The sequence below is a fragment of the Zootoca vivipara genome, chromosome 10 (genome assembly GCF_963506605.1).
Source record: "Zootoca vivipara chromosome 10, rZooViv1.1, whole genome shotgun sequence".
Taxonomy (NCBI): domain Eukaryota; kingdom Metazoa; phylum Chordata; class Lepidosauria; order Squamata; family Lacertidae; genus Zootoca; species Zootoca vivipara.
Genome location: NC_083285.1, coordinates 28,787,275 through 28,803,633, shown reverse-complemented (window position 1 = coordinate 28,803,633; position 16,359 = coordinate 28,787,275). Strand labels below are relative to the sequence as shown.

General features: G+C 38.8%; 1 protein-coding gene across 2 annotated transcripts in view; it reads left to right on the top strand.

Moving 5' to 3' along the window:
• Positions 1-16,359, top strand: part of ZFC3H1 (zinc finger C3H1-type containing) — a 34,858-nt gene that overhangs the window by 3,815 nt on the left and 14,684 nt on the right. Inside the window, exons 2-18 of one of the 2 annotated variants that reach the window (XM_035128385.2) lie at positions 929-1,348; positions 2,338-2,396; positions 2,704-2,902; positions 3,042-3,268; positions 5,382-5,505; positions 6,059-6,156; positions 6,809-7,012; positions 7,517-7,681; positions 7,929-8,066; positions 9,589-9,707; positions 9,993-10,139; positions 10,927-11,101; positions 11,271-11,402; positions 12,753-13,301; positions 13,403-13,512; positions 14,146-14,277; positions 15,853-15,974. In XM_035128385.2, the coding sequence (XP_034984276.2) occupies positions 929-1,348; positions 2,338-2,396; positions 2,704-2,902; positions 3,042-3,268; positions 5,382-5,505; positions 6,059-6,156; positions 6,809-7,012; positions 7,517-7,681; positions 7,929-8,066; positions 9,589-9,707; positions 9,993-10,139; positions 10,927-11,101; positions 11,271-11,402; positions 12,753-13,301; positions 13,403-13,512; positions 14,146-14,277; positions 15,853-15,974 (3,120 nt within the window). Of the gene's footprint in view, positions 1-928; positions 1,349-2,334; positions 2,397-2,703; positions 2,903-3,041; positions 3,269-5,381; positions 5,506-6,058; positions 6,157-6,808; positions 7,013-7,516; positions 7,682-7,928; positions 8,067-9,588; positions 9,708-9,992; positions 10,140-10,926; positions 11,102-11,270; positions 11,403-12,752; positions 13,302-13,402; positions 13,513-14,145; positions 14,278-15,852; positions 15,975-16,359 lie in introns of both variants that reach the window. The other variant, XM_035128384.2, reaches the window with a different exon arrangement.

Here is a 16,359-nt window from a genome sequence, read left to right as displayed (position 1 = left end):
AAATCAGAGGCCTATGATAGCTTAATACTGCTAGTAGTTAGAGGTAGTGCCTGCACTACTGGTTGCCCATATTTAGGGAAAGACAGAACGTTTGCAGATAGAGCAGTAGTAGAATAAAGTATAAAAAGAAGAGGTCTATATATACAAATCCAAATAATTTTACATATACAACAAATGGACTGAATTATTTTTAGCACAGAGTGCACACAGCCTTAAGGTATATCTGCGTCATAAATGAGGGCAATTCCTTTCCCTTCAGATTCTGCGCTAGAGGCTGTCATGGGTTACAAGCAGAGGTAGAGAAAGCTCTGTTGCACATCCAGAAGTCCTTGTGCTAGCAGAATTTTTTAGTTGGATACTGCCTAAAATATCAAAGTTCACCAAACTAAGTTTTTTGATGCCTTAAACTTAAGTAAATCTGCCACCAGCTTTTTTAAATATGAAAGAGGCCAGCCAGAAGTAGTTGTCTATTGCTAACATTTAAGATTGTGATGAGAAATACTTCAGGGGAGGAAATCATCTGGGAGGTGTACAATGAGAGTTGGCGTGTCCCAGGAGGGAAAGAAACCAAACTGGTTGCGGCAGTGGAATTGAGGTCAGGAAACCTCTTCTCAAAGGGGTGGTTGCAATGCCTGGCATCAAATGTTTGGGAAGAGGACAAGAGAATGCCACTTCACTTACTGCAGAATCTTGTAAGGAAGCACTGTGTGAGTAAACATGGAAGTTGTATTACCATCTCTTGCATGTTGAAACATGATTGAATTGCTGTTTGGAATGAAAGGTTTCAGAAAATATTTTAAACATGGGGTTACAGTAAATCACCTAGGAGCAGAAATTAAATTTCAGTGGCTATATGCTTTTGATCACTTCCTTACAGTGGTGCAAGTGACAAATGTACTCTAGACCATTTTCTTAATAAATAAATTAGCCAAAAGCTTTGGAAAATCTCCATCTAGAAAGCAGAACTATACATCTAAGAATGATAACTCTGTTGAAGAGAGTTTTGAGGATCTGTTGATGAAATATAAGCAAATTCAACTAGAACTTGAATATATTAATAAAGATGAGAAACTGGCTCTGAATAACAAAGAGGAAACTGCTCAGCAAGTCAATGATGAAATGGCCAGTCCTGAGGACCAAGTATCTACAGAAAATATCAGTATTACAAAGGATGCTGTAAATGAAGTGTCTCCCGAGGAGAAGAATAAAGTGTTAACCTTTCAGGCATTTGAACTGAAGCCTCTCAGGCAAAAACTGCCAACTCTAGCTGAGAGGAGCAAGTTGAAAAAAGTGAAAGATGGAGTAAAACAAGTGTCACAGAAATCTGAATTACTGGTTGCCAGTCAAGGTAACTGTTCCTTGTGTTTAATAAACTCATGGTTTTATCCTTTCTGTAATTTTTAAAACTGCTTTTGCTTGTGACAGAGTAGCTCACATTTTTAGAGACATTGTAATGTTTTATTACTGGTAAACAGAGAAGAATGTTTATACTGTATCTTGTTTTACTAACAGAATATCACTCAAGTAAAGGCAGCCAAGAATAAAAAGAGAATCAAACAACAATCTAATATATAATAAAAATAACATGTAGAGGGAATTCCATGCCCTCATTTGTTTGATAACTTTGGCATGCACTTCTGTTTTATCTTTCCGTTCCTGGACCATTGTTTGCCTGGGAACTTGTAACAGATTGAATCTAGAGTGCTGTTTAGTACTGGAGGAGAATAGAGTAGTATCCTCTGGCACCTCCTGTTTTGTTTGAGATGTTTATCTATTTTTCTACCTTTTTGCTGTGGAAATGCTGCATGTTTCATTTGAGGGCATAGCAGGCATACTTTACAATATTAGTGTGGACAAACCAAGCCTGGACCTGACTGTAAGAGTAGATAGTTTGGAATCTGCAGTGTTGCTCTATGAGGTGAGGTCTTGAGCTGATCTTGATATTGAGCTTGGGGGTGCCTCTGCTTGAGTTTCTCTCACACTGTGATGCTGATGCTTCTAGGCCTTCAGACTGGGTCACATAATGAGTGGAAGTATTAAGGTGACCAGGGAGCATGAGTTTCGCCCAGTATGAAGTACACCTCTTGTGTAATGTAATAATAAAATAAGAGAAGAAGACAGGAACTTAGGGGAATGTGTGCTTGCTTTTGCACACAGAGCAACTATAAATTGGGACCATGGCAAGATTAAAAGAACCAGGCATACAGATTTTGCAGCATATTCTGCTAAATATACATGTTAGAAATTTATTTGTAATATGACTGTTCCTTTGCATTCTTAAATGCATTTACTTTTTCATTGTGCTTGATAAAATATATTGTTTATATTTTTAAGTAGCAGATGAAAAAGAGCAAGGAGAACAAAATCTTAGCCCATCAGATGCTGCAGTAGAGAAGGTAAGTGAAGTCACTTGTTTTTTCCAGCTGCAAAATCAGTCACTTAAAATTTAGCTCTAGCCTCATGTATACTTACAGTGCAATCCTACCGGTATGTACTGTATGTTGCTTCAAAGCAAGTCCTACAGTGTTAAATGTGGCTGACGCCTGAGTAAAATGTGTTTTAGGACTCTGTCTGTAAGGTTTGAAAACCATCCTTCTGTGTTTTGCATAAAGTGAATTTTTTTTAGTCAAAACCTTTTAAAAAATATCTGTTTAATGATGAATAAAGAACTGAAGTGTGTTTGTGCTTTTCATTTCACAAAAGAAATTGCTTGATGAAGAGGAGGAAGTGTCAGAGTTGCAGCTAAGACTACTAGCCTTGCAGTCTGCTAGTAAAAAGTGGCAACAGAAAGAACAACAAGTGATGAAAGAAAGCAAGGAAAAACTTACAAAGGCAAAAAATGTACCACAAAAGATCAAAACCAGCACAAAATCGCATTCAGCCAAAAAAACCAGCACTGCAGGTAAATGGTTGAATTGGTGAGCAGTGGCTTTCCAAGTTGAGATCTGTAATGTTCAATATTTGACAGCTTACTTTCTCCATAGATTTGTTGTGTGTCTTTGGAAAAATTAAGTGTAATTAATCAATACTCTTATTTAAAGCTAAACAAGCACTGAGGAAACAGCAAACAAAAGTGTGGAAAAAACTGCAACAACAGAAGGAGCAAGAAAGGCGTCAGAAGGAAGAGGAACAACGGAAACAAGAAGAGGAGGAGGAGAGAAGGAAAAGGGAGGAGGAAATAAGAAAAATCCGTGATCTTTCAAATCAAGAAGAACAGTATAATAGGTTTATGAAGCTGGTTGGAAGCAAGGCAAGATCAAGAAGCAAGGTAAATTGACAGGCACAGAGTATGGCTTTAACATAGAGTTGTGTTACTTGTGTAATTAATGTTGCTGTTGGGGGTGGGGTGGGGTTTGCTCATTTTGGTGACCCATGATCTGATAGGATTAGATTAGGACCTGAGGGTCTTAGTTGAAGTCTCCTTGGATATGGATATCTTGGTCCTGGACAACTTGCTATCTTTCAGCCTGTTTTCTATCAGAAATACTGACCATCTTCTCTAGTTTGCTGGGCTTTATGAAATAAGAGTTGTAAAACCTTTGGCATAGGTAGTGCTATGTAAGCAAAAAATGCTGAGCAATCTGGAAAACGAGAACTTTTAAATTCAAGTATATTATACACATTAAAAAACAAAGTCTTTAACATTGGGTGTTTTTTCTCAACCTGATGGTTTTCAAAGGAATAATTGGAAATTGATGCAGATGAGTAGGAAGACCAAATTAGGCATAAAATTCTCACTAGTAAGTAGTGAGGCTTTAAAGATAAGTGGCAACTGTGCTGAGGCACTGTAAATATTAAACTCATTTTGTTAGTCATGTTTTTAAGTTGATTAGAGATGGTGTTGTTGTAAATATCCATGATTTGAAAATTTTCTGTTGTGAGCAGTGCTACAACCACTTGTGTAAAATTACATCCTGAAAGCACAAGGGATTATTTCCACTTGGGTTTTCATTGGGGAATAAAAGCAGCGACTGGATGTGCAAGGTGTGTAACAGTGAGAAATTGGAGAAATTCCTGAGTCCCTCCAACTATATTTCTAACTGTCCCCAGAGGAGAATCTGAAGTAGTTTTAAGTTCATTTTGAATCCATAATGCAAATTCATGGCTGATAGTGTGGAGTTTAAGTCCTACAATTAGGTTTTCGCAGGGTCAGCTCCAGGTTTGAGAGGGCTCTCTGCCAGATGCCCTCTGCAGACCCCCCCCCCCGCAACACTATATTGAGGATGAGGAACTGTCACCTATGTTATTGTGGGCACCACAACAATTGTGGGCTTCTCAGGGGCCTGTTCCTTTTTATTTTCTTTATTTCCTGGTACTCCATTGAGCGTTTGGAAAGAGAATTTAATTTTGATGGACTGGGGAACCTAGAGGAACACAGATAGCAGTGCTTCCCCTGCCACTACTGGCTGACCACCTTGACAGCTTCTCTCCCTACGCAGAATACCATAGTTAGTCACCTGGATTAGGAGTGGGGGGCCAGCCAGCAACAGAGGAGAAGCACTGCACTCTGTATAACTCCTTGGGGCTTCCTGGCCTATTTCCATTGATGGGCACCTGCCTAGGATTGTAAAGGCATTTCTCTTTTTCTTCTTTTAGTTTTAAAAATACGTTTTTAATTAAGATTTTCCATAAGTAACAAAAGTACATTCAGTGTCTCTGTTTTCAAATTGTAGAGTCATATAGGTCAATTGCAGTCAATCTGAGACATTTTTGTTATACATAATAGTAATAATGATTTTAAAACAAAAAATCCTCATGCAAATTCTTCAGAATTTTGATACGCATTTCTCCTGATAGACACATTCATTTCTCTGTCCGTGGCGCTCTCTCTTTCTTGCAATGCTGCCTGTTGGGCCTCACACCTGATGTATACCCCAGGGAAGGGAAGGAGCCCGGGGTCATTGGAGACAAGGATAATTACAGTAGCAGCAGCTGTAGCTGCTTCAATCAGCGCTCAGTGATTTTTTAAAAAAGAGGCTGACCTTAGCCTTCTGATAGGCCATGGCATACGCTGAACCATTCTGTTCTCATGACCCAGGTGATCATATATTCATTTTTTTGCAGGTTGGAAATAGTTGGGAGATTTGCCTTCCCCGACACACTTAAAAATACAGTAATTACAGTATGACTTGGTAGCTTTGAAAAAATGCAGTGTTTTGTAAAAAACGAACTATTCTGCTGCTTGCTGTCCCTTACTGAAACCACAGTTGTTACGAGAGAAGATCCAGCAAATAGGAGTCAGTAGTTGGCCACAGCTATCTTTCCTATAGCTTTTCTTCCTGCAAGTGGGCAGCTATTTGAGGCAAAACTGGCAGCGTTGCATGTGTTTAAGAAAGGAAATAAAATATATCTGAGGCTAACAAAACTTTTTTTGTGTGTAGTCTTCAGATAAAGATTTGAGACGGTCATTAGATAAGCAATCTACTGAGAGTGCAGGAGGAATCTATCAATATGATAATTACGATGAAGTTGCCATGGACACAGAAAGTGAAACTAACTCTCCTGGTAAGTGTTAACTTACCTAATGTGTGGATTACAACATTTTATTTTTGCTAATTACCTAATGAAGCCATAATTAAAACTTGCGTACTACTGTTTTATTTACTCTTTTACCTAATCTTATGGCTGCTACATGAAAAATAAAAAAATTCAATAGCTGATGCAGCATAAGAGCAGGAGCAGTATGTGATGAGAGAAATTACTGCTTATTTTATTTGGATCTTGATGGTTTTAATGAATTGAAGTACAGTCGTACCTTGGTTTTCAAGAAGCTTAGTTCTCTAACATTTTGGCTCATGAACACCGCAAACCAAGAAGTGACTGTTCTGGTTTGCGAACTATTTTTGGATGCCATCTAACTGGGCTTCCACAGCTTCTGATTGGCTGCAGGAGCTATCTGCAGCCAATCAGAAGCTATGCTTTGGTTTTGACTTCCGGAACGGATTCCGTTCGACTTCCAAGGTACGACTGTCTATAAAGTTACATTTGCGTAGGTTATATAAATAAAATCTTGCCTAGTGTAACCTTTTATTTTTTGCTTTCCATAATCCTTTTGTAGCATCATCTCCAGTGCAGCCTCCGTATTTTGAATGCCCTGCTGGATACTTTTCTCCTACCATTCCACAAATAACACTGCCTCTTGCAGCCCAGATTTCAGTAAGTGACTTTTCAAGATGGACATTTTGAAATACTGTAGAAACATCTGAAACCAGAAATATTGTTAGGCCAGCCTATCTTTAAATTATGATGAGCTGATCTTTTGTGTGCATCCCTTCAGGCTGTCTTGGAAGTTATTTCTTCTGGTGTCTATTGAAATGGGACTTGGGTGCGGATCAAAATTATTTCTAGCCCCACTCTTATTACTGATTAATGCCAATACTAATACTCACTGAGCTTCTATATCCTGTGCTACCTATTTCTTCTACTGGAAATATAAATAATAAATCCTGAGGGGATAGCTCCCCAGTCAGTATATAGGTAGTTACTACTAAACTGTTGCGCGTTTTGTAGATTTGTGTCTCTTAAATGTTATTTAAGGAACTAAAATGGATCTTATAATCACTTACCTGGGAGTAAGTTCAACTGCTTAGTGCAGTCCAGTACTGGCGACTAATATTTTTGAATAAGCAAGTCATTTTCTGTTAGTTTCTGTCTTGGAATATCTTGATTTTCAACTGCGGTATCTTGGCTTTTGGAGTTGCTGATGTTTTGTATTGAAGCGTAGCATGAGCCAGATGTGCTTGGCACACTATTTGGGAAGGTCAAGTAGTAATTAAGCTATTTCCCTTTTCCTTTCCAACATTTTAAGGCTTTGCCACCAAGTAGCCAGTTGTATGTGGAAGGTATTTCAAGTGCTTCCCTTGAGCCACTACCACCCCTTCCTCCACTTCCACCTGAAGAACCTGAACAGCCACCCAAACCGCCATTTGCAGATGAGGAAGAGGAGGAAGAAATGTTGCTACGAGAAGAGCTGCTTAAATCTCTAGCAAACAAACGAGCTTTCAAACCAGAGGTATTTATCACTTCTGAATATAGCCACTAGATGTCAGCCCTGGTGCATTATGATCTGCATTACACCAGAAAAGTTTTTTGTGTTAGTTTGGGAAAACGAAAGTGTGACTGGACAACTTGAAGGTGTCATGCAGTTCTTAAACCAGCGTAATCTGTTCTTTAACCTTAAAAGGAGTTTAAAGCTCTCTTGGTTAGGGTTAAATTTGCTGTAAACTGAACAAGTTGCCTCCCACTTGTTTGGTATTGTCCTAGCTATTTCAGCTGGATAATTAGTAGGATTATGACATTTCACATGGTTGAAATCTGAGCAACGGTTACTTACCGCTGATGGTGGCCATTTCCATGCTCAGTGGCTTCTGTTGTTGTTAAAAATCTATGCCCTCTAAAATGGCAGCTTCTAACAGGTTGAGCAGGCTATATTTGTGTTACGTTTTTGCAGAATTTGTGTATTTGAATATTTAAAAGCCTTTCACAGTGGCTTTTCTCATTATGTATTTATTTATAGGAGAACTCAAGTAATAGTGGTCCACCTTCACCGCCTTTCCCCAATAACTCCCATGCCGTGCCAAGAAGCAATCTTTCAGCCGTCAGTATTAACACTGTTTCTCAACCTCGTGTAAAGAACACAAAGATTATTAGAGTACCAAGACTCCCACGAACAGTGATTACGGTAATGAAATATTTTTTACTTGGCTTCATATAGGAAGGTGCATCATGCTTGAGGTAAACATTGCCAAAGCAGGGCAAAAAACTAACATGCAAAATCCTATGTAGTTGGTTTGTGCTGATTCGGCAGTTGGGAACAGTAGCATATTGGAGGTGGGTTAGGTTGGTTCCTGTGTACTGTTTCTTTCAAAGAAGAGCAAGGCTTAAAGAGTATTGCTCACTCAAAATTATTTAATCTTTTATTTCTTCAGCTTCCAAAGCACAAGTCAGTCGTGGTTACACTGAACGATTCAGATGACAGTGAATCGGATGCAGAACAACCCATCTCTGCTGCTAGTGTGTTTGGTGGCCTAGAATCTATGATCAAAGAAGCTCGAAGGACTGTAGAGGTAAATAAAATGGATGTGGAAATGACATTCTTTGAAAAGATCACATGAAACTTAGTTTTTAAAATCTTAACCTGCATTTGCTGTGTACTTTAATGGCCAGCTGTGTAAAACAGACCTCCTTGTCTATAGGTAGGAGAACAGGAAGGACAGACCCTCCAAGTGTTCCTATTTTCCAGGGACGTCCCTGATTTAGAAAAGCCGTCCTGGTTTCTGATTTGATCCCAGAATGTCCTGCTTTTCCTTAGGATGCCCCTATTTTCATTGGAGAAATGTTGGAGGGTATGGCATTATCTGACCACATACCCCCAGCTATCTGAAGGCAATCCTGCATAGGGAGGGTTTTTTTAAAAATGTTTTATTATGTTTTTATATATGTTGGAAGCAGCCCAGAGTGGCTGGAGCAACCCAGTAAGATGTGTGGGGTATAAATAGTAAAATTATCATTATGGAATGGGACACGCCTATTTTTATTGGAGAAATGTTGGAAGGTATGGGTAGACTTAATTGGTTCAGAAGTCAGGAGAAACGATTTTTTCCTTTCAGAGAAGAGTTCATCCCAGTCCTTGGGCCTGCCTTCTGCCAAGGAGTGAAAGTCATTGCCAGCCTTTTATCTTTAAGTACATTTTGTCTCATTTTCCTCCCTGCTCCTAATGTGAAAGCAGGAGCTTAGTACTTGTTCACACTGATCCCTACAATAAGCAGATCACTTGTCAGAGCTCCAGGTGTCCTTTCTCATGTTCTCATTCAGTGAAGGAGGTCCTGTTTCACACTCTTGCTGGTGAAGACTGCTAGTTGAGCACAGGAGTCGGCAGCACTGCACTGCTTTCTTGTCCTGGCCCTCATTTTTTCTTGGGGATATGAGATAGTCAATGTGTATTTACTTTGGGCTCCAGCAGTGTGGCAGCAGTGTGCCTCTTTTGGTAGGTGTATGCCACAGTGGGTTTTCCAGGGAATTTCCCATAATAGTCTGTTTACTTTGGAACCCAATGCGGAATGTGGTTCTGCTTCAGAGTATCCTTGTTCTGCTTTGTCTTCTACCATTAAATGAAAAAGAGAAGTTGGACATAACTTTACAGAAGGAATCTTCTTCATAGGAGAGCATGTAAGATCTTGCCAGCACTAGAGAAGGATTTGACTTTTGGGTGGCTGTGGGGGCAAGTTGTTAGGGTATCCTGTTAAAATAAACTATAACTTGGACTCCTAATATCCTTTTGAAAGTGCCTTTTTTCTACTTACTTTTTTTTATTTCCCTGGCTATTCCGGTTCCATTGTGGATGGCTCATTCTTTCCTTAAGTCTTAAACTTAGTTTGTTCTTAAGGTTTTTTTCTTTCCAAAACTGGAAAGGAACTCTCCTTTTAAAAGAGGCAAAGTTGTTTGACCCTGCTTTCTGAATCAGTAGAGTTAATCCTGCCCTCTAGATAGAAAGGACCTTTGTTGTAAATCCAATTTCCCTTTCTTCTGTAATTTCAGTTTTTTTATTTCGGTTCCTATATATAACAGTGTTGGATTCTTCTGTTACAGGCATCAAAACCCAAAGCACCTTTAAAATCTGAAAAAGAAAACAATCCTGTAAGAACCCCAGAGGCCTTACCAGAAGATAAAAAGATTGAATACAGACTCCTAAAAGAAGAGATTGCCAGGTATTTGGGCTTCTCACAGTGAAAATCAAGAAAAGCACTGGAGTTGTTAGCAAAAAAACCTGACTGATTTAAAAATCAGTGGCCTGATATACTCAACCATATTTTTTAATTATTCTGCTTTGCTTATTTATAGCCTTTGTTTTATTTACTGTATAAATTATCTTGAGGTGTTCTAATTCAAAGTGGTTAGTGATAACAAATCTGATTTTACTTTCTTGGAAAATAGGTTTCAGATTTTTGTCTGAAAACTAAAGTTTTGAAAATAACGTGTCTTGAATTTTTTAGCAGGGAGAAACAACGCCTGATAATATCTGAACCCTTGAAGACAAGTTCATCACCAGCAAACTCTGACGTTGAAGTTGATGGGGTTGGTAGGATAGCAATAGTAACGAAACAAGTTACAGATGCAGAGGCAAAACTCAAAAAACACAAGTAAGTCTCCTAATTTTAATGGCAATCCTCCGTAGCAATGGTTAGTATGTGTTGTTTGTGTGTTTGGGACACTTCACTTTAATTACATGCAGGTCCCACTATCTGCCCACTCCTTATGTAAAAATTCCCTTATCCGAACTTGAGAACTTTGTACCTGTACTATGCTACACATACAAGCTGATTTAGATATTGAAACAGCTGGATAAACAAAACACAATGAGAGAATGCCTTTCTTTAATCTCAGTGAAAATAAAACAACAGCTTTAAAGAAGCTCCTTTAGTCCTCTTCTTACTTGTTTGCCTTTTGCTGGTTGGGTGCTGTGCTCACTGATCCTGGCTCCTTAATTTTTGTTCCGGAAACAGCCATCCTCGCTCTACCCTTGTCTCCGATCCTCCCCTTAACTTGTGTGCAGAGAGGTTGCTCATGAAGGAGCAGCACCATGCATGATTGGAACTTCCTGCTAAGCAGAAGGATTGGATCTTAAATGGTGCTGCTCCTTCACAAGCAGCTTTCCTTGTCTGCTGGGAAACGGCAGCAGTGATCTCCCCACCAACCATGCCAGCTCTCCGCTTCTCTTGTGTTTTTCTGCCTGTGCCTTCCCACCCTAGCGTAATGCTCGCTGCAGCTTTGCAGCATTAAAAATCCCCCAACAATAACCTCAATATAAACTGTATTCTTAATACCTAGATACTTTGAACAGTTTAGATGGTGCCTCTAATTTCATAACAGCTTTTGTATATAGAAATGAATATAGGTGAAATTTGAACTGCATTTTCTTTTCTTTAGACTTCTCTTGATGAAGGATGAATCTGTGTTGAAACATCTATTACAGCAAGAGGCAAAGAAGAAAGAGTCTGTTCGTCTTGCTGAAAGCAAGATTGCCAAACTTAATGAGCAGCTGCAAGCAGCAGAGAAGATATTAAATGCTAATAAAGTGTTCTTGAAGAAGCTTCAGGAACAAGTAAGTTGTCTTTTTCTATAGCACTATAAAACATGGTTTTTTTTTAACTGTAGTGTTGTAGGACAGTCATTTTTTACTAGACATATTTCAGACTAATTTGTTAGCTTATTTGGTTTATATCCATGCTTGGGTTCAAATGTTACATCTGAAGAATGCATAAATTTTTCAGATCCACAGAGTACAGCAACGAGTAACAGCAAAAAAAGCGCTAGCATTAAAATATGGAGAAGAGCTTGCTCGAGCGAAAGCACTGGCTAGCAAAGAACTTGGAAAACGAAAACTTGAATATGATCATTTTGGAGTAAGTATAGCCTTGAAAACTTCATGTTAAAGAAGCTATCATTGTATTTAATGGACTTCCATTGTTACAGATTGTAGTCCAGAAAACAAGAATATTAACCGAGAGCTGAAATGAACCTCCAAACACACCTGTGCTTTATAATACCAGTTTTCAGTTCTTTGAGAAAGCATAAGGGATTGTTGCATTATGAACATTGGCCACAATACAAGTAGCATTCTACTTTTTCTGCTAAGGAGGGTTTGGAGTTTTTTCTCAAAGGGCACCCATCCTTGCCACATGGAATTTGAAAGTGAGATTTTCAAATTCAATTTGTGATTCGGCACAGGCATCTTGGTGCTCATTTATTATCCTTACTATTAAAAAGTCAAAAAATCCCATGGAATGCGCCTCAGCTGTTGGGTCCATTCTGGGAAATCATAGCTTTTAGAGATTATGTCCAGCAGATTTGTATATTAAAACTTGTGCTACTGTACCTAAAAGCTTGTTAACATTTCACTTAATGCCGAGCCTCTGAAATACAGCATGATGTCAGAGACAATCCCCCTCTGCCCATTTCAGACCTAAGGTTGGAACTGGGGAAGGCAGTGTGAGGGATTCTGTACAATGTGAAAACATGCCCCTGCTCTCTAGGTAGTACTGAGCTCAGCAGGGTAAAGGCTTGCCTAGTAAGTGCAAAGAGAAAGCTGTCATTATGTGTTCAAGGCTACACACTTCTTTCTGCCATCTCAGATGGACAATAGGAGGCAGAGCTGGAGGCTTGGCTTAGAGTTTGTCAGGTGCTCGGAATATCCCATTAACTCCATCTGCTCCCATCCCAATAACTCCATCTGCTCCCACCAGCTTGGAGCGGCATGGAGGATGCAGAGATTGGCTTAGTCTGTGCCCTTGCTGGGAACTTGAAATGGCCAGGAAGCAAACAGATCAGTTTGGAGGTTGAATCTGTATTTGCAGGCCAAGTGCATGTTCCAAGCACCTGACATGCATAGAGTGAAAACAAATTCCAGGCTGGGCTTTGGATTATCCATCCCCTCTCCCTGCTAGTCTGAGTTGGGGGAGAGCCTGGGGTTTGTCACCTTTGCTAAGGACTGAATGAGCTCTTCCCATGGAGAGCAAAATTGTGGCTTCTTGGAAATATACTTGAAATGACATAGATTAATTGAAAGCCTAATAGTTATATCACTGGTAAATTATGTTCTGTTTTTCCCATTTGTATGTGTGAATTGTCTGGTAAGAATTTACACTACAAAGCTAGCCAGAAGTGTGTTTTTATTTATTTTTTATTTATATTTTATTTATTTATCTTGATTGTAAATGTGAGGTATTAAGAATTTTGAGTGTGTTTCTTGGCAGCCAAACAAAATGCTGAAATTGGAGAAATCTCCTTCATCGAGCCCCAAGAAACATTCAGCAGAGCTGATAGCACTGGAGAAAAAAAGATTACAGCAACTACAGTATGAATATGCTCTAAAAATTCAGCAGTTGAAGGAGGCCCATGCACAACAGACTAAGGACCGATCAAATATTCTTCCCGTTACAGAAGAGGAACCTGAATTTGCACTACCTCAACCTTCCCTTCATGATCTGACACAAGACAAACTGACATTAGATACAGAAGAGAATGATTGTGATGATGAAATTCTGTCCAATTCCACCAGAGAACGAAGGAGGTCTTTCAGAGAATCAAATTCTTCTACTAAACCTAACCTTAAGCACGTTGACACCCCCAAGCAAGAAACGCCAAGCAAACTTTCTAAAAAGGCACTAGAACAACCTGAGCTCTTTTTGGGTCTGAATATTGATGAATTGAAAAAACTCTATGGGAAAGCTGATGGCTTAAAAGATCTCTTGAGAGAAAATACCATGCTTATGGCTTATAATGAAGAAAACTTACATGGGCAGGTAATTCAGTGTACTAATTAATACTAAAAGATCAAGGTTTTTTTTTATGAATTACGGTGGCTTGAGTCTCTGTATGGTTATGTATTGCATCTTTTCCCTAGGAAATAAAAGTGGATGTAGACCCTTTCACAGCTCCAAGTAAACAAACAGAAGGGAAGCCATATCCGTTTGGACCTTATCATAGCCCACTTCTTGTTTTTAAATCTTACAGGTATGAATACTGAGTTGATTAAGGATACTATGTTGCATATCGGCTTTGGGTATGGTTGGGGATTTCTGTTGTAAAATCCTTTATATGAAAGGCTGGTGAGCTTTGGAGTAGCTATTGAGAACAGAGCTGTAGAATTATAGCAACATTTATGATCCTTGAAGAGGAAGAACTCTGCAGATGTGAGAAATTAGAGCTTGGTAGGAAATGTTGCTAAATTGCTCTTGCATTTGTAATTATTGGACTTTCATTTAGAACAGCAGACACCAAACTGTAGACAACTTCAATTATTACATGAAGAAGACACATACACATGTAAACAAAAAAACAGAAACAGCTACAAAATACATATAGAATACAGAGTTCTCTCTTAAAAGTGGGTGGTAAGAGGTAAGAACTACCAGCTGACTTGGTCTTAAAGACTTTTGTGGATGAAAGAAAAACAAGCTTCTATCTATTCCCTTTTGGGATGAACAGCAGGTGGTGCTACATATCTGCTTATGGTTACGATTATCTTTGAAAAGTGAAGTGATATAGGATTCAATTTTAGTACCGTTAGTACATGTTTGTGTGTTAACCATGAGCTTATTTTATTGGCCTGGAAATATTAACATCTCATGTTGTTACTTTGCTTAGGTTTAGTCCCTATTTTCGAACAAAAGAAAAGCTTTACCTCAGTTCAGTATCCTACAGCAATATGATTGAGCCTAAACAGTGTTTCTGCCGTTTTGATCTAACGGGTACATGCAATGATGATGATTGTCGATGGTGAGTGATTCTCCCCTTCACCTCATATTTCTTTAATTGAATGATCTCTACTGCAGAGGGTATTGCTTGGGATTCCAAGCAAAATTTGTCATTTGATTAAGAAAGATTTTTGTCTGCTGCAAACCTAATTGCTTATGTTAAAAGAAAAGGAGCGTTCATTGAATAATCTGTTTCACTTTTGTATCCTGGAAAGGATGGGAATGAGGGGAAAGGTACACAGATGGCTTTTTTTGGCCATGGCAGTGGAGGGAATCCCTGCCCTTTGCTCTACAAACAGATCCAGGAAGAGGAGTTCCAAAGTGCCTTTTGCAGAGTTTTGAAGGCCTCTTGTAACAAGCTATTGTGGGGGTGGGGGTGGGGATTCTGCCACCATTTTCTTGAGCATCCCTTGATTATACTGTTCCAAGAAAAATAGGTAATTTTCTGCCCAGAGCAGAAGGGATTTAGCTTCTATATGAAGGCATCAGAACCTACCTGTTCAGGTGTGCTTTTTGCTGTAGTGTGTGTCCTGCTCTGTGTGTAAAAATAAATGAACCTGGAATACATTTAAAGAAATCCGTAATTGTAAGAACATATATACCCAGGAGCAATAGCCAGTATTCTGAACTGCCAACAGCCAAAGCCCCAAAGCACGTTCTCATTCACCCAGTCAAGAAATAATATGCATGATTAAATGCCCAGCAATCCTTTCTCCCATAGATAGGGTTTTGAAGCAAGGCTCTTGGAGAAGCCTTATTAAATGAAGTGGAGTAGGGTAGGGACACCTACAGAAAAAGAAAGTCATTGCTATTTGTGTATGTTTTATAGAGCACTCCTAATTTGCAGTCCTGTAGAAGTGTTAGAATAACCCATTTAGTCTCCTCATCAATTCTCATTTTATAGCCATTCTTCAGTTTTGATGTTCCATGGTATTTGAAATCTTTTATTATTATTATTATTATTATTATTATTATTATTATTATTATTATTATTATTATTATTATTCCTGTTCACTGGATTAAATTGGGAATTACAAACTGGTTGCCCGAATGGCTGGACTCTGCCCTCAAAACACTTGTATTCAGCAGCTGGTAGCTGTGTCATATTGACATATCTGTGTGACCTTATTTAAACTTCTCAGATGACAGCTAACATTTGAACATGGGGTACATTATGTCAGAGATGCTCTTCAAAGTTCACTTTTGAGTGATAAAAAGTTTGAGAAGTGTTCTGTAACACAGGGATTATTGAAGTCATTCCCTGAGTACGGTATTAGGTGGAGTACATATGTACACTTTATCCTGTCTTTTATACACTTGGCTTGCAGCTGCACACTTCTGATAGTTTCTGGAAATGTTTTAAATCAGGCATCCCCAAACTGCGGCCCTCCAGATGTTTTGGCCTACAACTCCCATGATCCCTAGCTAACAGGACCAGTGGTCGGGGAAGATGGGAATTGTAGTCCAAAACATCTGGAGGGCCGAAGTTTGGGGATGCCTGTTTTAAATGCTGTTTGAAAATAACATTCACTTACTTTAGGTATGATGTTCACAGAGTCTTTGGCTGATTTTTAAGTGGGATTATTTTTTATTTCAGGCAACACATGAAAGATTTCACTCTCAGCCGAAGACAGCTGTTTGAGGATGTTCTTTCGTACAATTTAGCTCTGATAGGCTGTTCAGAAAAAAGCACTGATGAAGAGATAAGCACTGGAACAGGTATGTTGCTTGTTGGTCTTTCCAGCAAAGCAATTGAGTTCCGCAATTAGGTATTCTAGTTTCATAGCCAAAAGTTAAAAGGAAGCAAGCTGCTTCCTAATGTATGTTTCCACTCTGCACTGTATTAATATTAAACAAAGTGTGATTCAGCCTTCTGCTGTCGTGTAAATCTGTAGTTGCTTTGTGCTTTTCACCAGGTGTAAGCTTTCAGCAAAGGACCATAAAACTGAAAAGTATTTGCAAGTTTTATTGATGGTCATTGATGACACCATTTTGAAACAAATTGTAGTGTTAAAAGTTTCAACAGAGTTCTGTGGATTTGGTCATGGATATAAAGTATGAATGCATATAGTTGTAAATTACTGATAATGGTATGTGTCTTAGA